The sequence below is a fragment of the Populus alba genome, chromosome 10 (genome assembly GCF_005239225.2).
Source record: "Populus alba chromosome 10, ASM523922v2, whole genome shotgun sequence".
Taxonomy (NCBI): Eukaryota; Viridiplantae; Streptophyta; class Magnoliopsida; order Malpighiales; family Salicaceae; genus Populus; species Populus alba.
In genome coordinates, this window is record NC_133293.1 from 21550011 (window position 1) to 21577481 (window position 27471).

Below are 27471 nucleotides of genomic sequence, written 5' to 3' on the forward strand. Positions count from 1 at the left end.
TGAAATTTCTTGGCAAGATAAGTTGCTGCTAAATACCTTGTATTTTTATTAATTTGATCATAAAATCCTTACAATCTGTCTTATCATTGACTTACAAGAAACCCAGGAGGTGTCAACTAAGAATGAATAAAATTGTGAAGCAATAAGGCCCCTATTTATAATCAAACTAGTCCTCCAGAGAAGGGTACGTCAGTGGAAGGCAACCAAGTATCCCCCATTGTGAAATTGTAGACGGTAAAATTCACAGCTTGTGTAGCATTCATCAGATTAAAACCAGGCCATTGCACTCTCCTGCTAGTGTTTGCACCAGGCCCATAATTCTGAAACTCACCATAGTAAATGGTGTCTAATCCAACAGTTCCGTTCCATTCTAGCCATCCAACCGGCTGAATCAGTTCTCCGATGTACGACTGCATGATTACAGTTCTAGAGTACTCCTTCCAAGGTCGCCCCAAAAAGTTCATAGTCAAGTTACTGTCCGTCGAGTTCCTGTCCATAGCCAAATCAGGTGCAGCTTCAATCGTGCAATTGTGAATGGAGATGCCAGTATTTTGGTTTGGATCAGTACGACCTTGCGCAGTGAAGGCATTCTTCTGGTTAAGCATTGGCTTGCGAGCATATAAATTGCAGTTCTGAAAAACAGCAGCAGCATTTCCGAAAATGAAATCTACAGTTCCGTATACATCACATTCCCTGTAGAATTGCCTCAAGGAATGCACATAAAGAGTATCCTGATAGGCTTCGAAGCTGCACCGATAAAATGTGGAGAGGTCAGCATTGTTCCTCAGAGCTACTGCTTGGTGCTTCTCAGGACCTGCCGTGTTCCTGAACGTAATGTCTATTCCAACAAATCGCTCCCCAGAAACAGCTGCAGCATAAAATCGAGACTCGTCAGGATTTTAAACATCCGTAAAAACTCACCCCTCAGCTATAAACTCAGTGGTCATTAGCTTACCGAAAGTCGAAGAATTAAAGGTTGTCCACCCATCAATGACACTATGGTTTCCCGTTATGACGGTCCGATTAATTCCTTCTCCAATCAGCACTATATTCTTCTTATTTTTAGGAACAACAGCATACTCCTCATAAATCCCTTCTCGAACAAATATTACGAAGTAGCCATCTTCAGGTTTTGAGTTATTTGGAGCAAAGGCAATGGCATCTCCAATGGTTGTGAAGTTGTCAGTGCCATAAGGGCTAACAATCACCGTATCCTTTACAAGAATCCCATCGTCCCCCGCATCATCAGAAAGGATGCGTTCTCCCCTGTGGCAATTGCGAGATTCATGGCAGGACGATGTTTTCCTTAAAGCCTGCAAATCATGGATTAAGTTTTCTTCATCCAACTTTTTAGTTATAAACTATTGATTGTAATTTATAAACGGGTCTGCCATGCTATAATAACTGTTTAAAGAGTTTCGACTTTGAGAAAACTCAAGCACGCAAAGATTTATTAATTACAGACACAAACATGTGACATGACATCCTCTGGCATTGCGTGCTTGTGCTTCTTACTTGTGCTCTGAAATGACTGACCAAACATGTGAAGGAAACCATTTTCTTCTGCCACCATGCATGGCACACCGACACTACAATTTTTTTTTTTTTTTGCTTACACTCGATATTAATTATAACTAATTTATTATTGTTAAAGATAACAATAATACCATAGTTTTTAAATTCAACTTAGATCAAGGATCGCCAAGTCCGTCTATCCAGGTCGAATTTCATTTCAAACAGTTCCGAACATTGTTCGGCCATGACAAGGTTATGAATTCAATCGAATCAACTCTAGGATTTTCAAAAATTTTTTTTATCTCAAGCAATCCTGTTTGCTCAAGTTCAGCACCGAGACGCAATGAATTTAGCCCTGAAACTGGTCATCTGACAATGGATAAGACATGCATGACAATATATCCTCTAGCATTAGATCCCGTCTGCAATATTCATTGCAAATTATTTCTAGAAGGCAGCATCGGATGCCCTCTAGCACCACTTGTGATCTACAGATGTTGGAATAACCAGTAGCTGAAAAGGTTTAAAGAAATCAGAAATTCTCTTAACAATGTGTCCAAGTCTATGACATGAGAATTTGTAGTTTTTTACTTTTAGAGGAGGATTCGAGAGGCCCCAGAGAATATCAACTATTTCAATCGTATTCAATCACTTCAACTGCGAGCTTGGTAGATGAATTGCCAAACTTCAAATAGTCAACTCCACATTATACCAACGCATCCCATACCTAGTGGACCCAATTTTTTATTTTAATATAGCAACTTGTGCTAACACAGACAGCTGGAGCAGTCAGCATTGCATGGCCAATTTGCTGCGTGTGATTACTGGCTCTAGTTTTCAGATTCGGTATAGTATTTTTTTTTATATATATTATATGATCGAGCATGGTTAAGCCAATAGAATTATTAAAAATCTGGTTAGAATAATATTTTAAGGAGAACCCTAAGTTCTGGATTATAATAAATTTCTTGATTCAGTACTGTAGTCGTGAAAGAGTGCTGGCCATTTTCCTAGTTTAGACAAACTTATCTCACCAGATCCACCTAGCCCCACATGAGGATGGGCTGACGTGTTCTTTAACTCAGTTCTATCAAGTCACTCGAGCAAGCAATGTTTGTTCAGATCTTTAACTCTGTTCTCGAGTGATATTCTTTGAATCAAACTTATGATTTTCCACGGAATTGAGCATATGATTTTCTTCTTTTTTTTTTTTTTTTCCCTTCCATGGATGAAGAAAATCGAAGCACATTTGGGAATACACGAGGAGGACCTATGATTTTACTCTCTTTCTCTTTCTCTTTTTTTAACATAAATTTTCGGATAAACTTCCATATATATCAACTGATCTTACAAATTTTAGAATTAATAATTATATAAACTTGTAATAGTTCTAAGATTTATGAAACTCGAACTAATAATTTTTAAAAAGTAAATTTAGAATCTGACCTTTAAGCTATACCCCTAGAGTTTTTATAATTTATCTTGAAAATGTGTTTTAAGGTTTTTTTTTTTTAAATTAACTTCTTTTTAGTGATTTTTTATAATCTTAACACGTTAATATTAAAAACTAAAAAATATATATAAAAAATACATTTTAAAAAATCACTACGCACATGCTCTTTAGGGCCACCTAACCGCAGAGTAGACGTGGACCGTTTCTTGGTCGAGGTGCACATGCGTTGAATCTTCACCTAGGTAAAGGCACTAGTATTTATAGCCCAGCCTAGAAAGGTGTGAGGCTCCATGGCCGGAGCTAAGTCTTCTTTGTTCCTTTTTTATAATAAATAGCCTAATCTAAGCTTAGCTCTAATGAGATTTCGTAGACTTGAACCTAACCCATTAAGGCCACTACCCTTGTTTACAATCACTCACATAAATCTACCATAAACAATTGCTAATTAACACGAGGAAGCATTAAACTTTAGAGGAAAAAACAAAAGTTGAAATCCATGGTACGTACCTTGATAAGAGCCTCGAGCGGTTCACGAACCCCCCTTGTCACGGTTCCTTGAGGAGACCCTTTTCTCCTCTTGTTCTTCTTCAAATTCTTCTCCAACGAATGCGTGACCAGAGCTAGAGACACACTGTACAACTGAGTAACATTGGAGAGAGGCACGGACAGAGCACCGGCAATGCTACTCTTGGACTGAACCAGCCCATCATAGCAAGTTTGTTGATTGGTCACTACCCCACTGAGCAGACTCGTGACTCTCTCAACCAACACATCACTCATTGACTCGGCTGCTACCAGCTCGCTAGATATGGTCTCAAAGAAGTCCACATTGAGTTCCATGAACTCGTGGCAATCCTGCAATGCACCAAACTCCTCACGGGTCATTTTGGAAAGTTGTTTTTCGTGTGTTAAGTGATAGTCGATGACTTTAGACAGTCTTTTTGCTTGTTTAAGGCATTGTTTGACTGAAAACTTGCTGTACTCGTAAGGGTTGGAAGATGAAGGAAAGGTTGTTAAGATTGAACGACAGAGCTTAGGATAAAGGGTGGATTTGCATGCATTGGAAGGTGAATATGGCGGTGGTGGAGATTGGGAGGAGACTAACAAAGGTGAAAAGATCGAAAGAAAGGCAAAGAAGAGAATCAAGAATGATGGGTGTAGCATTTTTTTCTTTTTTTCCTTTTATTTTGTATGGTTTCTTATAATACAACGTGTTTGGATATTTTTGGGCTTTATATAGAGAAGGAAAGCGCGTAATAATTATTGGAGGTATGGGAAGGGATGTGTCGGCTTGTGAAGTTGGTCAAGAAATGTGTTCACTTTGGGTTAGGGAGGTGGAACCTTTCGGCGTTAGGGTTCGGAACTTACAATAGTCTATTGAAATCTCATAATTAATATTTATAGTTATAGACGTTGTTCACTATCATATTAGGCTGGGTTAGAAATTTTATTTTTGGTACACAAGATATCTGAATGATTTATAGTGAGATATCCTTAGTTTATCCTTGTATAAATTAATGAGGTATTTCTTTGATCTACCAAACAAATAATTATTTGAACTCCCAAACAAGCCCTTAATGATCTGTGGGCTTTTCTCTGACTCTACAGAGAGAGGAATGGAGAGTACACTGATGGCTTTAATGAATCAGGTAACTGTAACGCCATCTTTCATACGTACAGGTACTCTCCCCTGCTACCACAACTCATCGTCTCAGGCACCGTTTAGCAACTCGGTAACAAAAAATATTATTTTTTATGTTTTTGATCAGCACATCACCTTACAAAATGAGAACTCGGCCTTCTTTGAAACTTGACCAAGTTAAATCCAAAACACTGAAAACATAATCTTGCATTCTATGATTCATAAATTTTTTGTCCCACCTAAACCCATGAATATAAAAACACATGGCTGTCTAGCTGGCTAGCTTGAACACTCCACAGGGGGCTGGTAGAAAATCAACTAATTAAAACAAAAAAAAAAAAAAGTAGGAAAAAGACTAACAAATTCAACCAATTGCAAACATTTCTCGCTAGCTAGCAAAATCTTGAAGCTTTCTTGCCCGCTCCCTTCGAAACCATCCCCTTCACTCGAGGCTTGGACCTGGCACGCGAACATGTCTTATAAGTCGATATTATTTCAAGGTTATTCTGAAGAGGGCACATTAAAAATGTAGCAGTGAAGCTGATAGGATGGTTACTTGTTCTGTGTGGGATTAGGAACGCTAGGAGGTATTCTTCTAAGGCTGGCAGCTACTGTCTGTGTTGTGTTTGGCTTGCTTTCTTTTGACTCTGAATTCACAAGAACTTGAGAGCTTGGTGGCTTGGTTGAAGCCGAAGAGGAAGCCGGCAGAACCCTCGCTTGAGCTAAATTAACCCCGGTTGAAAGAAGCATTACTAGAGCTATTATTGCACAGATAACAGCAGGAAATGATTTGAAGCAGCTAGGTTTCATTGCTTTCTTAACTCACAAGATGTCTTCTATGTAGTGAAAGTAGGGCTTGTGCTAGCCAAGATCACTTGTAATGACTTATATATTGAGAGAAACAGAATACGTAAGAGAGATTATCTCCATATCTTTGTTTTTGCTTTCGTTCTAGAAAGTTTATCGATCTCTTCTTTAAATTCAAATTCGGTGTGGGAGTCATGTGATGAATCTTTGACTATTCTGCTTCCAAGTTCCAAAGCTAAACCTAAACCCTGCAGTTTTGGTTAGTGAGATTGTTAATATAATTTACCAGTCATGTGATTAAATAGTATGATGATTGGCTGGCTTAGCCTAGGATTCTACTAGAGTGATCTGACAATGGCCTTAATGACACTTTTACATTGGTGATGGCATGATCATCCTTATAAACAATTAGCATGGAAGGTGATAACTGCAAAAGAACAGAAATCAGTTTGAAAACCTGAGGGCTGTGTAATTAGAATAATCATGAGGCTAATCACATGGACTGATTACAGTATTATCAACTGGGAATTAGAAAGATAGCTTTGCAATCTTTGTTTTCATCTACTTCTACTTTATTAATATTATTTGCACATGGAAGCCAAACTTTAGAGTTTTAGTCATTGCTTTGAGAAGGTAACACTGGTCCAACTTGGATCAGGATGAGCTGGTTTGCAGTACAGAAATAGAGCCTTGACCTGTTCTGGTTTTTTCCAGTATAGACTCACAGGTACAGGCTCCAGGGCCAAATTCATCTCACCACCTTCCTTTTATTACACGTTTATAAGTATCTTTTCTATCTTTATTTTTTCTGTTCCTAAATAGTAACCAAACGGAATCTAATGGAATCCAAATCTAAGAGGGAACCAGCAGCAGAACAATGATTTAGCAGGACAGCAAAGAGAGAACACGGTGATCAAATCGAAGTAAAAGCTTGCAGAATGGTGGTTTCTGAGGCTTTAAAATTGAAAAGTCCCAACTCCCTCCCAGGTTATACAATTTGTAAAAAATGCTAGCACTTCCTTGATCAGGCAAGGTAATAGACAAAGCTTTTGAATATAAAATGGACCAGACCAAGAGATTATCAATCACAAGAACGACTCACCTAGCATTTTTATTATATCCATGCCTTCATCTCATCTCTGACAAAAACAAAAAGAATAAGCCTTACTCCAGCAAACTTGGCATTCTTTGACATAATTTTTACTCCTGAAAAACTACAGTAGAGTACGCTTCCTAGGTGCTTCGACTATGATAATTTTAGGACAGTTCTTGAAGAATCATATCCACAGAGAAAGCTTCTCACGCCTCACCAATTGCAGAAAGCTCTGTACAGCTTGCACAGCTACAATATTTCACTGCAAGAATATCGTGCTTTCAATCTAAAAATCTGGATATAAACGGCAAAATTTAGTTGTCTCTTCTGTCTTCTAGCAGCTACGGTCAGTTAATCGGAACCTGGCCGGAAAAAAAAAAACAGTTAGGGAACATAGTATGGAGAGGTCATGATAAAAACAAATGGAGTTATAGCTGTTGGACAACTCACTATTATGAATCAAAACAATCATCAGCACTGTACACGAACTCGAATACTATTTTCTTGTTAGAGGCAAGTGCTCTTCACTTGCAACTTTCATGTTAAAGCCTGATAATGCCTTTCTTAATCCACCATTAGAAACTTGTACGTCTACTATGAATGTTGCGCATACTGGCCGGTGGTCAGAAAACCTGGACTCTCCGCGTACGTAAGATAGTTGATGTATCCCACCTCCATGCCAAAGTATTCTATCACACCTGCAATTTTTTTAAGCTATTCAACTTATTTGTAAAAGTTTTTAATTTCAGTAATATAGGTGTGGGTTTTTACTATATATACCACGCTGGAGTTCTTCTTTTCTTTTGTGTTTCAATAGTCTCTCCAGCGTAGATGTCCGAGTTGTAGGAGTATTTGTATGTTGGTGCGAAGTAGATCTTTCCCTCTTTCCATCCTCCGAACACTCGTCCTGCTTCCCTCTCAATTTTCAGCTGTCAGAACATGGACCGAATTCAGTTTGAGTATGCAGGAAAAAGAGAGGAACTGAAACTAGGTACCTCTCCACCGAGAGAATAAATACTGTGGCTGTTAATACAAACAAACATTCCTTGTGGTCATTGAATAATAATGAACACTTCTTTAAGTTCCATATAACATTCTTGCAATCCACCCATAGTCAATGTTCGAGATGATCTCGGTTTTTGTTATTTTAACCCCCGGCTAATATTCACATAAAAAGATAAGGAAAAGTTTATTCTACAGAGCTACAGGGAACAAAATGGATGATGCCGTTTTCACATTGCTCCGAGTTCAAAGTTATTCTATTCAAGTTCGAAGAAGGTACCTGATCTTTGTCAAAAAGTGCATCCCAGTTATACTGCTCCAGAAGCTTTCGAGTCTCGGAATAGCTCAAAGCTATCCTGTAATTCAAGTCCCCCAACCATATTACCCGACTAGGGACATCAAAACAGGTTTTAGTGTCAAGGCATTAAATTAAGAAAGATTTTTCAAAGACAGAATTAGACTATTTGTTTAGTGATTTCAGAGATGCTTACTCATGATCCATAATTTTCTCAGGCGCTCGGCTATATGGAGATTTGCAAATTCTTGAAAATTGTGTGTTCTTAAGTATCTCTATGACATCCAAATTTCTCCTAAGTTCATCTCCTTCTTTCTCTCCTGACGCCAAGTGACTGCAAACAAAGCAGAAACTTGTCTGATGGAAAGACATGCTAACAGATATACACCCCTGCAACCAGAGAATTAAGTAATTAACCATAATTTCAAATGAGGAAGGTCTATAATTCTGTCTTGATTTTCAAACATGAATCGTGAACAGCTTATGCTCATAAACAATGCATGTCTATGTCTCAAATTACCTTGTTCCCAAGACAGCCTAAGATCCCACGGCCAACGTTAGAGATTCTCAAATGGCTAACATGTTGCACAAGCTCCTTCCTTACCCAAACAGTAACAAATATTCCGACCATTTGTTTCCCTGTTATAAGGCTGTACTTCATCTGGTTGGCGCTAGCTGGAGAGGAAATTTCTATAGATACATAATTGCTAAGCCCATCTTCATCCTCTTCAGAAGAACAGTAATCCTCAGTCATATTTGCTGGTGGGGGACAAACACAGCAATCCTTGCTATACTTCCTTTCCAATATGGGAGAGCAATTGCAAGTCTTCAGCCTCCGTCCACTCTCAGTCCTGAAAGACTTACAGACCTTTTTAAGAGAAGGTTTTTGGAAGCGAAGTGAGCTGCAAAGGGGTGATTTTGATCCTCTTGAAGCCACACTATATGATCTATTCAGTGATTGATTGATTAAAGCCAGCCATTTTGCGGCAGGCTCATTGTCTTCTGCCACTAGCACATTTCCAGCATTCAATGGAACAATTTCCTGAAAACTGACAATTCAAAAAAGAAACAAAATGAAGAGCAAATCAGCATACCTCATCGCACTGAAAGAATTTAATATATTGGTATATAATCATTAAAATAAAATACAAAGATGCAGAAGGAAAAGAGGGAGAAAGCATACCCTAAGACATATATATCTGATTCATCATGAACCTGAAGAATATCATCTAGGTTGAGGTCACTGTGAGGAGATTTCCCTCCGACATTCCATGTTGCTACGAAAACTCTATGAAGGGAGAAGTTTTGACCAGAAACTATTAGATTTTTCATATAAGCAGATACATTGAGATTAAAACAGGACGAAAAAAATATCGAAACTAGGAAATTTAAGAGAAACAGAAGAAAATCCATCTTATGCTTACCTAAATGACTGGGCTTGACTGCTTGGCGTTGGAGAGCTTAATTGGTGAGACATGAGAGACTTGAGCGATGGATCAGAATGTGATTCTGCAATTGGAAAGAAGAAGATACAATTTTTAATGAGAAGCAAAGCAAAACTTTAAAATTGTAATCTAAATTGAGGACACAAAGCAATTTGCGCAGGAAAAACTTCCTTCGAAGGCAATATCATCTGTGGTAGCAGAGAAATCCAAGCATTTCTCAAAGTACACCCACTCGATTCAAAGATAGCAAGTAGTTATAAGGGGAAGAAAGGAAGGGAAAGAAATACCATCCACCTGGGGTGATAGACAGAGAAAACATATACCGTTATTGATTCCTTTTCTCCATTGGAAGAAGTTCACAATGAAAATGTTCTCAATTTTGGAGCAAATTGCAAATATGCTGTCGCCATTGACAACACTTTTTACTTTTCCTATCTTTGCCTTTCCAACCCTTCATCTTTACATTTTGGACCCGTTTTTTACTTGCCATAGAAGGCAAAAAAACAGATGAAATTTGTTCGATTTGTGGAAAAAGAAGATTGAATGGAATCTGCTTAATGAAAAGAAAATGATCTCTCTATGAATCTTCCGTAAAAAAAAAAACAAAAAAGAGAGCTTTCTTCACACATGAAGATAGCAACAATGATCACAGGTGATTCATTACTCACCAGACGAATCAAATGAAACCTTCTCTGCCTTCCTCCCCTTTTCCTCCTTCTGCAAGAAAAATCTTCGAAGAAAAGACTGCAAAAACACAGCAGTAAATGAATGCAATAGATCACAGAAAGACTGAACAAGTAACGTATTCTACGTGATCAAAAGCAGTAATGAATGCAATAGCCCCGTGATGGTCACCTGTTCAGTTCCTTAGGACTATGGATCAAAGAAAGGTTGAAAAAAGAGCAGAAACAGAGTAGCAGGAAAGACGAAGATTAAGAGAACAAATAAACCTAGATTTACCTTCTTGTTCTGGTTTTGATTCTTCAGTGTCATGTCTGAAACTGCTCTATTTTCATCAATGGCAATGGCCCCAAATCAAAAACCTTCAAAAATAGAGAAAATTCAGTGATTGCATCAGAGTCCATCACTCGGAAATTCCATAGGAATATTGGGGAAAAAACAAGGAAGGGAAGGTTTAAGAGTGACATGGACATAAATCATATCGCAATTAAATAAGGTAATAAATCAAGAGGCCATAAAAAAGAATCAAAGAATATCAATCCATGAACAATCAACCATGCCAATCAATGAACTTATCATTAAAGAATGATCAAAAGAAGGTTAGAAACCAAAAATTCCAGTGTCCATATTTTCAACCAAGAAACATTCAACGTTCAACAATGCCAGTTGAGTTGATCCAAAACACAGTCAAAAAGAAGAAATGAATTTCAGCCATGAACTCCATTTACCAGAAAACAAGGATCACAGTAGCATCACATCCATGAAAAGATAAGTGATGGAGAGAATCAAAGACATAAATAAGGGCTGCAACCCCATCAAGGAAAGTTGACAGCCCAGATGGGGTTTTCTCGAAAAGTCAACTTTCTAAGCAAATGCATCTCAGCCAATGAAAACACATAGAAAACTGAGCCAACGCAAGAAAATGCAAGTAGCCAAGGAAAAGAAAAATAAAAATACTTGAAAAGAAAGAAAAAGAACCTGAATATTCTGTTCTAGAACTGAGGAAGGACTATTGTCTATCTGTAACAAGCAATAAAAAAAATACCCTCTTTACCAACGCAACTGGTGATATTAAAGTTAACGAAAGGTAACCATCTAGGTGGTGGCCTGGTGGCGAAAGCTTGGGACCAAGAGGTTTGCTCCCTCTGTGGTCTCAAGTTCAAACCCTAGGTTGCTCATATGATGGCCACTGGAGGCTTACATGGTCGTTAACTCCAGGGCCCGTGGGATTAGTCGAGGTGCGCGTAAGCTGGCCCGGACACCCACGTTAAAAAAAAAAAAAAAAAAAAAAAAAAAAAAAAAAAAAAAAAAAAAAAGAAGTTAACGAAAGGTGTGTCTCTGTTTCTATGATTGATGTACGTGCAAAGATCTGACTTGGGCTCTCTCCTTTTCTTAAAAAAAAAAAATTACGGTGTTTCAGTTGCAGTTGTGAGTAAAACAAATCACATCTTAGAAATCATAAAAAATGTTTTTCATCCTCTTTTTTTTTTCTCGTGTGAGTAAACTGTTCTGTCTTCGCGTATCAAAATCCTGAGTTACATCTTAGATAGATTGTTTATGTTCAAACTGGGTTAATAATAAAACAACAGTTGGCTTTTGGTAATACAATTCAGTTTCTTTCTGCCATTGATTTGATCAATTATTTTATGGTTTTCTCGAGAAAATAAAAGCGCAAAAGGAAACAGTCAAGAGTGGGGATCGAATCTTAAATGTCCTTTCAAGAACTTGTTTCGTCGAAGGAAGGACTCTGATGGTTTGTTTTCTTGGAAAGGAAATGGGAAAGTGGACCCCCACGTGTATGTGGCCTGCAAAGCAAATCAGGAGTCATAGGGAAAAGGTGGTGATGGTTTCCTGGCATTTTAAAAGTTGAGAGGAGGGAGTGGGTCTTCGTCATCTATTACGACGACTATCAGTCTACAGACAGCATGGATTTCCAGAAAACTCACTTTTGGCCCACTTGAAGTTCATTTTCTCTTTGTCGAGAGGATGGTGTTTGAATGCATGGGTTAAGGTGAATCCCTCCCTTCTACATTCCTTCCCGCCTGCTCATCTTCGGTAAGCTAACCCCCCGGCCGCTTCTGAAAAACCCGTCTTTTTTCCGGTAAGTTTTGACCTAGCTCATAGGGAGTTATCTCCATGTAATTTAATCTTGATGTTCAAATAAAATGATAATAAACGTGCCAAGAAAACAAAAAAAAGAAGGAAAATCATCACATGGCAATTGCTCCAAGAATCAAAGTTAATAAATTCAGTCTATTCTGTGATCTAGATCGAGAATAAAATGAGTTGATTTGGATAATCAAAATCAAAATAAACTACGTTTGTTTTAATTTTTTAAAAATCAAACTTGAATTTAATTAAATCAACTCCCACTTGTTTTTTAACTTGTTTGTTACTAGGTCTCGAGTTGATCAATGAAACAGCTCCAGGAGTTTAATAACATTGCTGAGAATTATCCATCTGATCAGAAATGAAGTAATGATTGAGTCAAAATTCCAAGCCTACTTGAACTATTAGTCAAATTCAAAGCCTTTAACCCTAAAAGCCTGCTTACGAGGGAGCGTAAATACAAGATTATACGTTGCCGATCATAGCATAGCCAACATATAAAAGATATATCATATATGTAGAGAGGGCATCTCTTGTGAGGACCCAGATGCGCATGGTCCCAGAGACTAGTTTAATGTTTAGAAGATTTGTAAATAGTAGCTATTGTTTTTTGGTGAAGGAAGTAGCTAGCTAGCTAGCATGCAGACACCAAATTCCTGCAATATTTGCATCCATGGAAAAGAACAGGATCCCTAGAATAGAGGAAGAATGGTTGGTTTCAACGGCGGCAAAGGGCCAGAGAGAGCCCCTGCTCCAACAGACAACATGTTTAGGGTTTCTATTTTTGTGCTTCAAAAATCTCATCCATTTCTCAATGAGTTTTGTGTAATTCGAAGAGTCTTGTTTTGTTCGATGTTGCCGAGAGTGACACTCCTTACACAAAAGAAATGTATAGTTCGAGCATCCCAGGAAAGCACATCGAATCTATTGCCCTTGCTTAGTTTGCCTTGAACAATAATATATTTATGGAGGGGGTGTTTCACTGCCATGTATCTTGATTTTCCCTTTCCTTTGTTTTGTGTAGAATACCTTTTATTTTTCTGAAATATTGTAAATTTTCTCTTATATTCTGAACGTATAAGAAAACTTTGATCAATCAAGAATATTTTATGATCAAAGAAAAAATTATAATCTTATTAAAACAAGGGAAAATAACTTGCTGCTTATGAAGCTATCTTGTAGGCTCTTGGATTTTCCATTTTAAAAACTTTTTTCTTATAAAAAATTTATACTATGTTCCCGAATATAACAAAATGGACAGATACTTGTATTATTTGTTTTTGAGATCTCTATATCTTCTGTTCTACTTTAAAGAAGTGACTAGCTATTACCATACACTCCATGAAAATGAAATAGATACAAGAAAAAAATAGAATGGAGAGAAAATGAAATAATTATTTTCTTATTACTTATACTTATCAAATCCCATGCAACTTTGTTCAGGTTAATTTCATTAACAAAGGACAACAACGAAAAATCACTTTTTTAAAAAAAATAATTTTTAAATACAATCTGTTTTACATATAAAAAAATAAAAAGCAAGTTTAAGATTAGCCTTTTTATTATTTTTGAACTAATTTTTCATATGAAGTTCATTTTGAAAATGTTATGAGAAACCACCACATAGGTGGAGATCATGTTTCATTTATATAAAAAATGTATATAAAATTGAGAATGAAAGAATCATAACATGAATACTATATATTACATTTACACAATTATGGGTCAATCACTGTATTGTAAGGGAGGATGACTAAGAAATAGAAGGAGATTTTGTTAGAGCACATACGTAACTTGGATTGAAAGAATGTGAAGAGTGATCTTGAAATGAGGCTTTTCTACCCATCATCCATACAAGTACTTCTCAACCCTCTTCAAATTAAAAATTATTTGATGTTTTATTGGTACTTACCTCATCAAAAATCTCTTACCCGTTAATAAATTGACTAAAGACTTTTTTTTTCTGGTCATATTTACCAACTCTTTTTATTATTCAGAACAAGATCACAAAAACAGTGATGACAAGAGAAAAATATGATAACGGTCTTTATTTACTAAAACGAGACAATGTTGCTTTCATTTATGTTCTAAGTAAATCTATCCTTACATCATCGTTGTATGATTTATGGCATATGTGTCTTGGTTATATTAACCATTCTATTATTTATTTCTTGAATAAAAAAAGACACTTATCTCTTATTTCTATTTTGCCTAATCCTGCTATTCGTGATACATGTCAAATTGTTAAACGTCATAAGCTTTTGTTTTCTACTAATAATACTAGATCCACCTCTATTTCAGAACTTGTTCACTGCGACATCTAGGGTCCAGCTCCTATTAAATCAAAAATGGGTTTTATTTATTACGTGATATTTGTCTATGATGACTCTTGTTTTACATGGCTCTGATATTATGTTAAAAAATCAATTCAACCCAAAAGTTTTAGCTATTAAGTAAGATTTTAAGATATGATTTATATTATTATCTAACACATCCTCTCAAGTAAAAGTCTTTTGGGTTTGAAACTTACATAGGCTTATATTATCTTATACTTAATTTTATCAAATAAATAAAAATAATAAAATTCAAACTCGTGATTACTTGTTTATTAAGATTATGATATCATGAAAATATTCTAAGAAACCACCACACATTGAGGTGGAGATCACGTTTCATTTATATAGAAAATGTATACATGTATAGCTGGATAATTGAGAAGGAAAGAATCACAGCATAAATACAATATATTACATTCCTTCAATTATGGATCAACTACAATTATGGATCAACCACTATATGTAAGGGAGGATGGCTAAGAATGAGGAGGAGATTCTGGGGAATCCTCAGCACATTTTATATATATATATATATATATATATATATATATATATATATATATATATATATATATATATCATTCTTGTCTATTACTGTTAATAGACATGCATGGAGTCACAGCATCTGACAATGAAAAGTCAGAATATAAATATAACTCCTTGTTTTTACTCCTTATATTAACTTATTACTATAAATAATATTAATATAAATTGAGTCAACCAAATCCATTTTTTCCCTTCAAGTTAACCCACAATAAGGGTCTTTTTTTTTTAATCAAATACATAGTGGAACGCAAACGTTACCTGCTCCACATCCAAGTGTCGGTTGTGCTGTCTTGTCTGAATGTGTCAAGATTCTCATGGTATAATACACTTGCAGGCCCCTCTTTTATAGAATTTCGGGTATTTAAACCCTAAATTAAATAGGAAATACATTCTTCAGTCCTTTATTGCCATATCAATTTGGGGCATGGCTACTTGGGCAGAAATAATTCAAGGATTAAATGTTCCATTCTAGACATGGTCTGTTCCTCCATAAATTGGCCATGAAAAAGAATTCGGGGCAAGCTGGACTTAGGCAATGGAACGCACCCATTTAAGCCCAAGGGCTAACCTCCTATTACTCATGGGTATAAAACTCAACCCAGCCTGATGATCCACCGAGCAAGAGCCTAGCATAGATCACATTTTACTTTGAACCCAACTTTTGAAAAAAAACAAACAAACAAAAACACACATGAAACAACTTCATTCTTATATATATATAAAAAGATGATTAGAAGTGAAGAAAAAGATGTCTTCAATGTCTAGCATACAAGATTATCCAAGAAATTCAAAGATAATACACATCCATTTACGATTTGAAGATCTCTCAGTTTAATTTCTGGGTTTTCACCATTTTGATCAACGGTTCTTAAAATGCTGACCAATTTGACAATACTAATACAGGTAGAAGCATAGAACTGGACAATGCTAACACACAAGTAGAGAGACCTATGGAACACGATGAGTGGTAAGACTAAGCACACAAATTATCTATGTCTAGGTACTTGGAAGCTACAAAGAAAAATAATTGATCGTAAAGCTAAGCAAAGAATTTCAAAAGGATAAACAGTTACAAAGGGACCAGATGCATCAAGGCTGCATTGCCGTCATTGAAGAAGGATCAGGTTCATAACCATGTACCCTCAAGCGATAAATGCAGGTAAGTGAGGGGCTTCCATGGTTAGATGTGAAGTCCAGTCTCACTGTGTCAACAAGTCCAGAGGCTGTATTTTCCATTACATTGAAGGTCTGTGCGTTACTCTTCTCGAGGTCGTAAGTAAACTCTGTTAAAAGAAGCATCTTCTCTTCATCAACTGCTGTATGAAGATCGCGGTTCTGCAGCCACCCAGACACCCGGCAGTCCTTAGGAGCAGTTGACCTGTCATAAGCCACACTCTGTCCATGTAAAAACAACAAGAGTCAGTTGGAACCCAAGATATATTGAGAAAAAACACATAAAGAATGCTACTAGTAGTGAAAAAGAGAGTGTTTGGATTGTTGCCTTGACTACATTCTACTGACAACCCCTGTTGTGCTAACTGACAGCTTTTACAGATTTATCACCACCATAACCATAACAAGCACATATCATCAACTTGGAACTACAAGCATCACCACCCATACTGCCATTACTGCAGCATGAAATCCTTAATCTCCAAACATCCCCTTCATGCTATGTTTTCTCACACTTAATAGTTTTCAAATACATCACCATCATACCACTGATTAGGAACTAATAACATCAATTCTAAACTTTTACCACAACAAACTTTGAGGTGCCCCTGGGAATACACAAAGGAGAATAGGATTGCAGAACTTTAAAGTGTTTCATGCGAGAAAAGTGTTTCACATTTAAACAGCCAAATGGTGTATAACAAATTTCCATAAAGGAGGGAAATGGTCAAATTCCAATTTAACAGAAACAGAACATTGAAAAAGGTAAAGACCAAAACACAAAACCAAAACCAAAATCAAATAAAAGTCTCCCAGTATTCACCACGAGACCAAGTTTCACTCATCTAACCCTTTTCCAATAAAATCCGAAAGACATCAGAACTAAGGATAACATGCATTGCTCACCAAAATTTCAACAGAATCTTACAAAGCAAAAATTGCCAAATCCACAAAAATTTCGGTCCCAATTTCATTTTCAATACAAAGCATCAATGCTCTATGCATAGCCACTGCTGGGAGGTTACATGAGGAGGCTCTTTCAAAGAGGTGCCTCCAAGTTTCTTATAAGTGAAGGACAGAATAGATTTTGTATGCATAAAAGAGGCTAATGGAAAAGCTTGCACAGATCAAAACTCAACAGGTTAAAGTGGCTAGAGTGGGGACTTTGGTAACAAGAGTATCGTATTGGAGATTTTTTGATGCAGAAATAAGAAGATGCATGAGGAGAATTAGCTTAGTATCATTCCAGGACAACAATGTTTGATTTCTAAACAGTTAACACTCAACAAGATTGTTCTTCACTTAGCACAGTAGTAGTTTTATTGGAATTTGAATTGGATGGATGAAGATACCTAGACCAAATTTGTTATGATAACTTGCTTGTGATCATTCTTTTCTATTATTCATTCTCCCTTGGTTTTAACAACCACATAACACTTCTTTCTCCAACCTCTCAGTTGATCATCTTCAGTTGACACTGAGAAATCAAATCGATACAGAATACTCCCTGTCATTCAATCTTCACTTTCCAAAAGGATCGTCATTCACCTAATCATCCTTATCTTGTAATTGTAATCCCAGAGTCTTGCCCATAGTCACTAAGAAAAAGCATCCAAGAAATATTTTCACACGGTATGGGATCTATACAACTATTGCAGCATCACATTTGAGGTTATAGGATTGAAACCCTAAAGATGTATAGGTTAGGGCCATGTCTTTTGGGATATTTGTACAACATTAATTCAGCTTACTAATAAATTTGAAATCATGGAAGTTTTAAGAACACTAAACTTTGACAAAGTACATAAAATGAACGAAAAGTCATCTTCACAGCTTAAGCTTACAACTAAATTTGAAATCATGGAAATTTTAAAAACACTAAACTTTGACCAAGTAAATAAAATGAACGAAAAGTCACCTTCACAGCTTAAACACCATACTAACTAACTCTGCAATGTGAATAAGCACAGACTGAAATGAAGATAGTACCTTAGCAACGTGTTCCAGCGTAACAGCTTCAGGAACAATAGCACCTCGCAGCTTAATCTGGACAAACCCACTACTTCCCTTCAAAGCAAAGCACTTCCCAGGCTCCCCAAAACTTGGTTTTAGCATCTCATCAGCATTTGGATGAACCCCTCTGCCCTTCAAGAACCAGTTAACCCCTCTCCCAGCCATATAGGGATCAGAATGCTTCACAACCATTCCACCACTACTTGCCAGCGCATAGTCCACCCTCCCAAGCCCATCAGCCGCATGCTTCTCAATCTCTTTCTGCACTATCTCCCTCGCATACACCATTATATCATCCAAACTCACATCACTCCCATCAAATTCCCCACCCTTAGCCTTCTTAAACTGCTCGTAGAACTTCTCAAAATCCTCCTTCGACAACCAATCACCAGCTTTCAACTCTCCAATTTTCTTTTCCAACCCTTCACTTCTCTCCACTAATTTCCTCAACTCCTTCTCCAAGATCACACCTTTATCATCAATCTTCTTACTTATTTCCCTCCTTAACCCACCGACTTCACTCGCGATCTTCTTATCAACAACTTCCACTTGAACCTGGATCATTTTCACCGCGGTTTTCACCATTGACTCCATTTCCGCTATCCTCCCATCAAATTCAGATAACCCCATTTGTGTCCCCACACTAGCACTTTCAATACCCCCTGATTTCACAGCCAATTTCCTAACCATCTGCACTAACCCTGCCAAAACAAGCAAAAGCACAAAATTCTTAGTAAACACACTCACCACCTTCATCCACCGCGGTTTCTCCACCTTCCTCGCCCTCCGCGGCGAAATTGTCGAACTCGTCTTCTTCACTTGAAGATCTTTCACAGTCCTCTCCAGAATCGAGTGATGACTTAGATCCCTACTAGCAGCGGCGGTGACATTGGCTTTTCCGCCGCCGCCACCGTTGATTTGTTGTTCATGCGGCACTACTAATTCGATGTTGTTGCTTGGTGATTTCTTGTCGGAAACCACCACCGGTCTCCGCCTTGCCGACGCTGGATTCGCCGTGATCGACACCGTTGAAGCCGACATTTTGAAGTAATTAGAATCGAAGAGAGTTGAAGAAAGAAAAACTAATTGGATCGAATTGGGAATTGTACGAACTGCAAGAGAGAGGGAGCGAGATTTTGGAGGGATGTTAAATTGAAATAGAAACAAACCGCAACCTCTTCAGCTGGGGATTTATTTTTGCTGGCCGAAAGGTTCGCGTGAAACGACGTTGTTTTCATATACAGCAAATCAAACGACGGTATGTCGTATAAACGACTTGTCGGTTATAACAGCCATGTTTCATGTAGGAAATTCAATTTCAACCGACCCGTGTATACCGTCCTAAATTAATCTTTAATAAATAAGAAATAATCTTAATTAATGAATACTCGTTTTCTCAATTCAAACTCAATTTAAACTTAAAACCTGACCTGAACTTGATTCAAAATAAAAACATAACTTTAAATTTTAAAAATATTATATTTATATTAAATTAATTATATATTAAATAATTTTAAATTATAATATTTAAATTTGGATTTAGATAAAACAGGTGAGTTCAAGTTGAGTTATTAAAAATAATTAAGTCAAGTTTTAATAATTATATCGAGTTTGGACATGGCATGATATTCATTGCCTCCCCTAGTTATCCAATGAACTAATCCTCCTGCTGATATTATTGTGTCCTAAGATATATATAATAAATTCATTATAATAATGTAATTATTTTATTGCCCTTTAATCGTTTTCTTTTTTGCTTTTGCTTTGGGAGCAAGATAGTTTTTTTGACCGTGACATAAATATCTCTCAAAGATTTATACGGGGTTATTTTGATAATTATATGTTTAAATGCACACTAAATTTATTAATGTAACCCTGGAATAAAATAACCTAATATCTTGTGTACAGTAATGTTTTTGTATTTTTATATTTGATAAAATAATAAAATTACTACATTACCCTTATCATTTAATATTTTTAGTCTTGATTTTAGAAGCTTTGTTATAATTTCATCTTACTTTGTTTGTTATATCGATCTCACTTTTCAAAATTAAATTAACTAAAAATTGTGTTTTTTAATTGAATTTGAATAAAAAACTTCAGGGGATGCAATTTTTAGAGATTAAATAAAATTTGAAAAATTTGTTGGTTTACTTTGGGTTTTTTTTTAAATTGATAGTTTTTTTATTTTTTATCATTTTTTTTTTTACTTTTGTTTTGTCATTTTTTTGTTTTATTATCTTTTTTTAATTTTTTTTTGTTTGATTCTATTGAGTTAGCCATTAATAATTTTTTTTCTTTCATCCCATATATTTTTTTTAATTTATAAATATTTTATTATATTACAAATGATTTTCAATTTCAGCACAATATCATATTTTTAATTTTTTAAAATTGATCTTAATTATTTTAATTATATTTTTATTTATTTTTTGTTTTTAGATTTCATTTTTAATAGGTTTTTTAGTTTGTTGATTGAATTTAAATTCATGATTAGCCCTTAATAATTTTTTTTCTCTTTAATCCCGTATTTTTTTTTAATTTATAAATAATTTATTATATTACAAATAATATTTAATTTCACCACCATATGATATTTTTAATTTTTATTCTTTTAATTATATTTTTATTTCTCTGGGATAATTTTTTTTTAGATTTTATTTTCAATGGGTTTTTTAGTTTCTTTATTGAATTTAAATTCATGATTCTAGAAGTTGTGAGTTTTTTAGATTATATTAAGTTTAGGAATTTATCTAAGTTTTCTTTGTTTTTTTTTTAAATTGATTTTTTCTTAAAGTTTTTTTTCTGATTTTTCTTTAGTCAGGACAGCTTTGAATTGTTTAATAATTCAAATAAACTTGGGTTTATTTTTTATTATTATTTAAATTATTATTTTAACCAATTACTTGAAACTTGATTTATTTTTTACGTATAATATTTTTACATAAAAAAAAATAGCTTGGCCCGCTACGACCCGCGGACAACATATCTAGTTTCATTCATCTCCTTTTCATCCCTCTGTTAGTTTCTTGCTCAACAGCCGAACTGTAAAGCCTTAAAACGAAGAGCAAAAGCAGAGTCAAAGAAAGACAGAGAGGCCAAAACGGTGTCTCTTTTTCCATGGAAAACGTTGCTAAAACTTCCAAGTTTAACCAGTCCAGAGCTGAGGGAAGTGAGAGCAGCCATGAGCCCAAGAAGAAGAAGTTGAGGCAAAACAATGGCAATGGTGATGCAGTCAACACCACGGCTTATGTTCAGGTATTTTATCTTTTTCCTTTTGTTTTCAAAGGTTCTCTTTTATGGAGGAATATAAGTTTTTTTTGTGATCATAGTGTTTTTTTTTGGTTTCTTGATTGGATTTTGGGGACTGGAATGGATACTCATGATACATTGCCTTCAGTTTTGCTCATTCTTGACAACCAAAGGTTTATATTTAATGATAGAGTGGTAATCGTTAATGGGTTGGTGCTGTAATTTGATGTTAAAGAGAGCGACTTTTTGAAGGTGTGATGTTGCTTTCAATGATTGTGATGTTGGGGTTTGCAGGGATTGCAAAGATTTTGTGCCGAGCATAAAATTAAGCTATCAAATGTTTGTAGTATTTAAGAATGTTCGGTTTTGGTGTGAATTTGGTGAAATTCCATTGCTTTGGTTTTGGTGGGATTATTGATGTTGTGGATTTAAATTTAAATTGATTATGTATCTCTCTCGTGTCTGCCCGGAGACAACAGGTGGACTTCCAGGTTTATGTTTTTTACACTTTTGGTAGATAAGCTATATATTGTGTTATAGGCTTAAATTCTCTTTTAATTGCAAGTCTTGACAAACAAGAAATTAGTAGTTCAATATGATTATTGAGAAGAAGTCTTATTCATTAATATTAGGGTGTTCAAGCAATGGTTGTTGCATAAAAGCGGCTTAATTACTAAGATTTTATCCTATCCCATGGGCTTGCTTCTGACTTTGGCTGGCGTGGGAGAAGGAATGTCTGCAAGTATCATCAAATTCTCTTTACATATACCTGCCTTCTTTGCCATAGTTTGTTCTCTAATGAATTGCGAATTGTAGAGGAAGTTGATCGTAATCATAGTTTATTTTGTTTCCAAGGTCAATCTGTGGGGTTCTTCAGATCTTAAGTTGTTGATGGAAGCGATGAAGTCTTTCATCCCACATGCTGCCATTGTTCACACCAAACTCATCTTTGATGACCACCATTTTCTTGTTGACAATAAGGCTGTCAAAATATCAGCAATTCTCTTGCGACCACATCTTTTGGAAGGATCACATGTAAAGCCTTGTGAGATATCTGTAATATATGTTTGTGAATTGCATGAAATTAGGGGAAAATTCAACAAAGAAAAAGCTGATGCTCTTGGTCTCACAGTCAAGGAAAAGTATAGAATACTGCAACGTGGAGACTCTGTTAAGTCAGATTTGTTAGATATTATGGTGAGTTCAAAATCAGCATAATGAGAATGCAAAATGTCATATTTTCCTCCCGTAATGTTTAGTGTCTTATACCTATTTGATGCCTAAATATATTCATTATTTTTATATTTCGATTCAGGATGTAAATAGAAGTGTTAAGGGCAAAACAAAGTTAATTAGATGATTTTAGACAGTTTCATCACTCCTTCGTAATCCGGGCATAACTCTCTCACACAAGCTTTGATTGAGATGATTCAAAATGCTATGGAACCCTAAGAAAAAGCTTGGCAACTTTCATGTTTTGAGTTTTGAGGGATACGAATTATTGAGCCAAATCAGGTGCTTTGAATATTAAATGTTCTTTGGTGTCTATTTTCGTGATTGTCTCATTTAATTACTTGGAGGCCTGCTCGTTTATTATTTGTTGCAATCTACTGCTAAGTTAGATATAAAATCCATAATTGTTTGATCTCTCTAATTTGTGAAGCAACTAAGATTTAATGATTTGCTACTTCATAAATTAGTAAGTCTTAGGAGAGTATTTGACTAAATTAAATGCAACTATTTGTGCTTATATTGTTTAGCTTTATTAAAATCTCTTTAATTCTTATGGTTGCTACTAGATTAAATTTTTAGTGCTTGTCTTGAGTTGTTTAGTAATTAGGGTTAATTAGATTGTTTGTTTTCTAATTAACTGCAACTAAGGAGAGATAGGAAAATAGCTCCAATGGAGAATATTAAAAGTATGATATATATTTGCATCGATAATCAGCTGTAAAAGACCCGATGGTGGATGTTAACTTAGACCAAAGTTTGTTCTTTTGATTGATTTTGATATTTTAATTTGAGTTGTTTCTTAGTTGTTTTTCTTAAAATTATTTTTGTTATACTCAAAGCCCCCATTTTTGTTCATGTAGCACAAAACTAGGCTAGATAATTTATGTGGGAACGATCCTGATCCTTACCGGTACTGCTACATATATTTTTAAAAGTCTAGGTTGTTTTTTGTGACTTGCGACAGCATACCACTGCATTACAAGAAAAAACTTTAAGGTCCTCTTATATGTTTTTCTATGTATGAAATTTGCTACATGTTATGATTTAACATATGGATTTGTTGTCTCATTGTTTAGGTACACCCAAGTGATGTATTTGGTCCTTCAATTCCTGGTCCTATTGTTTTTATTGTTGACTGCCCAACAGAATCTCTTGCACGAGTTCTATTATCCTCGGAGTCTCTTAATGGTTATTATTCAAACTTATCTGGTAATCCACCACTGAGCACAAAGGTTGTAAATTGTATCATTCATTTAACTCCTGCTTCTGTTGTAAGCAGTCCCAGTTATGATAAATGGATTCAGAAATTATATTCAGCTCAGCATGTCATGGCTGGCCATGCAATGTGAGTACCTTCCTTGACACTTCTTTGAAAGGTTTTTCCATGCCCCTAGACTGTTTGGTGATTGCTTTTGGGTACACTTGTTATTTGCAGGAAATCCAATCCTAAAATCTAGTTCAAGAATTGCTGCACAACTTAATTATTTGCGTCCCCAGTTTTTTCCTACTCCTGCTTGTTTGTCCCTTCATTACCATAATAATGAAATGCAGCCCTCTCCTGCTTCAAGTGAGTTTTTCTCTCACTCTTAGAGAAAGGTTTTGGGACTCTCAGGAGTTTGTTGTCATTCTTAAAAAAAAATGGGGCTGACCAAGAAATCAATTTCTTTTGTTATACAGGGTCCTGTTTCAAAGCTTTGTCAAAGCATATTTGCTGAACATCTCCTGAAGGTATAAAAACCTTTACCTTTCCACCTTACTTTTCCAGCTCAAGTTTATCTATTATCTTTGTCCAATAAGTGCCTTCTTTTTTAAACCATGTCTTAAGATTTCCCTGCAATAACAATTTCTGAAAATGCTAAACAAAATTCACTTGACACGAGAGCCATGAGTTTAGAGAGTGTATAAAACCAAGCAATATAGTACTTCCAGCTTTTCTTTTCCTGTGTGTACCATGAAGCGCTTCTCTGAAAAAACCAGTTTTGTGAACCTGTCTCGCCCAACTTTTCAGGTTTATTTCTTTGTTCTGTAGCTAGGGTATTAACTACGGTTATTTCTTCATTAATGCAACAAAATAGATTTTCAACTTATACAATAGACTCCTCGGGTCCTTCCTTTTAATAACAGTGTTTCTTTACTAACATATTTTCATAGTTCAATTTAAGTCCTCATGCTCATCTTGGATTGGACAAATCCAATGTTCCAAGTCTCATAGCCCATTCAGATGTCATCAATGAGTTGCTCATAGATATTCCTGAGATTGTAGATGCTGCCCAGCATGTCAACAAGTTCTGGAAAAAGCCTTGAGAAACAAAAGTGGATACAACTTTCATTCAAGATGCTAAAGTTGGGTTCGAAGTCCAAACATTTGATGGGAACACTCTCCCTACATGTTTGGAAAATGTACAGAGAGATGACTTATAGATTTTTCTTCTAGGAACTGTTTCATCTGAACCTTCTAAGCATCGTAATGTTAGTTCCATCTATTCAAATCATTTCTTGAAGGGAGATCAATGGTAGATTGTGGGGAAGGCACCATAGCACAACTGAAAAGAAGGCAGCGTCTTAAATTCTAGTAAATACAGCTTGTATCATTATGATAAGCCAATTTTTATTCCTCAAACATTATGATTGTTGTCTTTTGAGTACAGATATGGGAAGGAGGGTGCTGACAATGCTGTGAGAAATCTGACATGTGTTTGGATTTCTCGTATCCAAGCTGATCATCATGCTGGGTTAGTAAGAATACTTGCTCCTTAGCAAGATTTGTTAAGGGGAGTTCCACTTGAACCAATACTGGTTATAGGGCCAATGCAGCTTAAGCGATTTCTTGATGAATATCAAAGCCTTGAAGATCTAAATATGCAGTTCCTTGACTGTAGAGACACCATGGTTTGGAATTCTTTTGAGGGTGATACCGAGGACATAAACAATAAAGCTACAAATAATTCCGGGTTGACTTCATTTTCTGAAGAAAGCTTTTCTCAGGGCTGCTCAAAAAGATAGAAACTGAACGAGCCTGTTGGCAATGTTGTGGCTTATTCTTTACTGAAGAGCTTGAAGAAAGTTCTCGGTGAAGCAGGGCTGGAGAAACTAATCAGTTCTCCATTTGTGCACTGTCCTGAGGCATTTGATATTGTCTTGAAAGCAGAGAGAGAAACAACAGTGCTGAAAAAGTGATACCAGGATGGAAGCTTGTGGACTCTGGTGACACTAGGCCATGCCTGGAGCTGATAGAAGCAGTTCATGGAGCAACAATTCTTGCACACGAGGCAAATACCTATGGCCCCATAATTTACGAATGAACACATAATAAGCCAGGGTTCTTTATGGCTTAAATTTTAGCGTGCTTTCCATGTGATTGTGGTGACATATACATGGTTGCCTTTCAAAATCCTTTTTTATTTTACAAATGAAGAAAATAAGACCATGAGACCTTTGTGTCTCCTTTTCAGGTTTCGGTTAATTGCGTTCTTGGTGTATTAGGTAGCTATTCAGCTTAAGGAGGTTGCATGAGGATCAGACCCACCACGTCTATGATCTTCTATTTTAGAACTTTTAGTGTTAGCTCATGTACTTATTCGGATAATTTTTCCTCGTCTTTGCTAAACTTCAATTGAAGCTCACAGACTTGGTAAAGAAAGTCAGAAACACTGCATGATTAATTAACAGGATTGATTTTGATTTCCAGGCAACTTTTGAGGATGGGATGCTTAGGGAGGCTGTAGCAAGAAACGACAGCACAACTAAGGAGGCCATAGGAGCGGGAGATTCTGCTGATGCATACCGCCTTATTCTCACTCACTTCAGCCTAAGATACCCCAAAATCCCATCACTTGATGAGATAAGCATTCAGTAAACTCGCATTGCTTTTGACCTTGTGCGTATCAACATAGCAGATTTGCCTGTGCTCCCAATGTTCTTCCATACCTCAAATTGCTTTTCAAAAAGGAGATGAGAACTGATATATCAGATGATGTTACTGATGCAACTCCATGGTCGCTGTCTTTTGCTTATAAAATCAGAGCTCTATCAAGATTATATGATTTTTGTTTTGTCCAAGTTCTTAGAAGACAAAATGAGTTTTACCCATATCTTTATCGCAGCTTGCAAGGGAAAACACTGCTTTCTTTGAAGAAAAAAAAGGGTCCCCGTGGTAGTGTGTTGAGGTGTAGCTGAAAATATGTTTTATTCCAAATATAATTTTAAAAATATTTAATTAATCAAGGTTTTACATGTATCCTTTTAAAATTCGAAATATTGATTATAAAAAAATTATAACTTTTTATGTTTTAAAAAAACTTATATTTTAATATCATAACCCGATGCCAAAATTACACTAAATACAAATACAACAAGAGGGATAATTCACTACACAGTGCCACGCATGTCACAGACAAAACACGGTGAAGCAGAGAACTTGGAAGTGCTTGGAAGTGATTTTAAAATTATTTTGAATTAATATATTTTAAATTTTTAAAAGTCCTTCTGAAAAATTTTAATTTTTTTTTTTTTTGAATTAATATAATTTTAATATTTTTAAATTATTTTCATATGCTGATCATAAAAATAATTTTTTAAAAATAAAAAATTATTATTAACATGTTTTTTTAAATAAAAAACATTTAAATAATAACAACCATACTTCCAAATACAAGCCAACAAGAAACTGCACAACAAATTTCAGCTAACATGATGATCAACTTTTTGTCTCGATCAAGTCCCTAAAGTTTCAATAATTCTCAACGAGTTGTGCATCTAAACTTTTCACAATTTCTTAATAAAAATATCAATAAATCATCTACAAAAATAACATAGTTTTTGAGCATAAGTGTGTGCGTGTGCGAGGACGGAATCCGTTAACAAACTTGGGTGATGG

General features: G+C 35.7%; 3 protein-coding genes and 1 pseudogene across 5 annotated transcripts; 1 reads left to right on the plus strand and 3 right to left on the minus strand.

The window, feature by feature from the left end:
• Nucleotides 1-14: 14 nt before the first annotated feature.
• LOC118060156 (probable pectinesterase/pectinesterase inhibitor 25) lies at nucleotides 15-4190 on the minus strand. Its single transcript, XM_035073316.2, has 3 exons — nucleotides 3476-4190; nucleotides 956-1313; nucleotides 15-868 (listed from the first exon to the last, which is right to left on the minus strand). Exons 1-3 carry the CDS (start codon nucleotides 4130-4132, stop codon nucleotides 162-164), a joined length of 1722 nt encoding a protein of 573 aa, XP_034929207.1. The 5' UTR covers nucleotides 4133-4190; the 3' UTR covers nucleotides 15-161.
• A 1392-nt stretch (nucleotides 4191-5582) lies between these two features.
• LOC118060157 (type I inositol polyphosphate 5-phosphatase 10) lies at nucleotides 5583-10814 on the minus strand. Of its 3 annotated transcripts, none has more exons than XR_012170945.1 (11): nucleotides 10213-10643; nucleotides 9921-9996; nucleotides 9232-9316; nucleotides 8991-9095; nucleotides 8328-8856; nucleotides 8004-8197; nucleotides 7793-7901; nucleotides 7291-7439; nucleotides 6961-7208; nucleotides 6520-6872; nucleotides 5583-5665 (listed from the first exon to the last, which is right to left on the minus strand). XR_012170945.1 is itself a non-coding variant. In XM_035073319.2 (11 exons), the coding sequence occupies exons 2-10, from the start codon at nucleotides 10243-10245 to the stop codon at nucleotides 7007-7009; spliced, it is 1482 nt and encodes a 493-aa protein (XP_034929210.1). In that variant the 5' UTR covers nucleotides 10246-10295; nucleotides 10662-10814; the 3' UTR covers nucleotides 6333-6872; nucleotides 6961-7006. The 3 variants fall into 3 exon arrangements, 2 of the variants coding, with proteins under 2 accessions (XP_034929210.1, XP_034929209.1); XM_035073319.2 differs by lacking the exon at nucleotides 5583-5665 and adding an exon at nucleotides 10662-10814 and having other exon boundaries at nucleotides 6333-6872; nucleotides 10213-10295; XM_035073318.2 differs by lacking the exon at nucleotides 5583-5665 and having other exon boundaries at nucleotides 6333-6872.
• A 4802-nt stretch (nucleotides 10815-15616) lies between these two features.
• On the minus strand, nucleotides 15617-19283 carry LOC118060158 (SUN domain-containing protein 1). Its single transcript, XM_035073321.2, has 2 exons — nucleotides 18087-19283; nucleotides 15617-16319 (listed from the first exon to the last, which is right to left on the minus strand). The coding sequence occupies exons 1-2, from the start codon at nucleotides 19149-19151 to the stop codon at nucleotides 16014-16016; spliced, it is 1371 nt and encodes a 456-aa protein (XP_034929212.1). The 5' UTR covers nucleotides 19152-19283; the 3' UTR covers nucleotides 15617-16013.
• Nucleotides 19284-21089: 1806 nt separating this feature from the next.
• On the plus strand, nucleotides 21090-26979 carry LOC118059810 (tRNAse Z TRZ4, mitochondrial-like; annotated as a pseudogene).
• The last annotated feature ends 492 nt before the right edge of the window (nucleotides 26980-27471 follow it).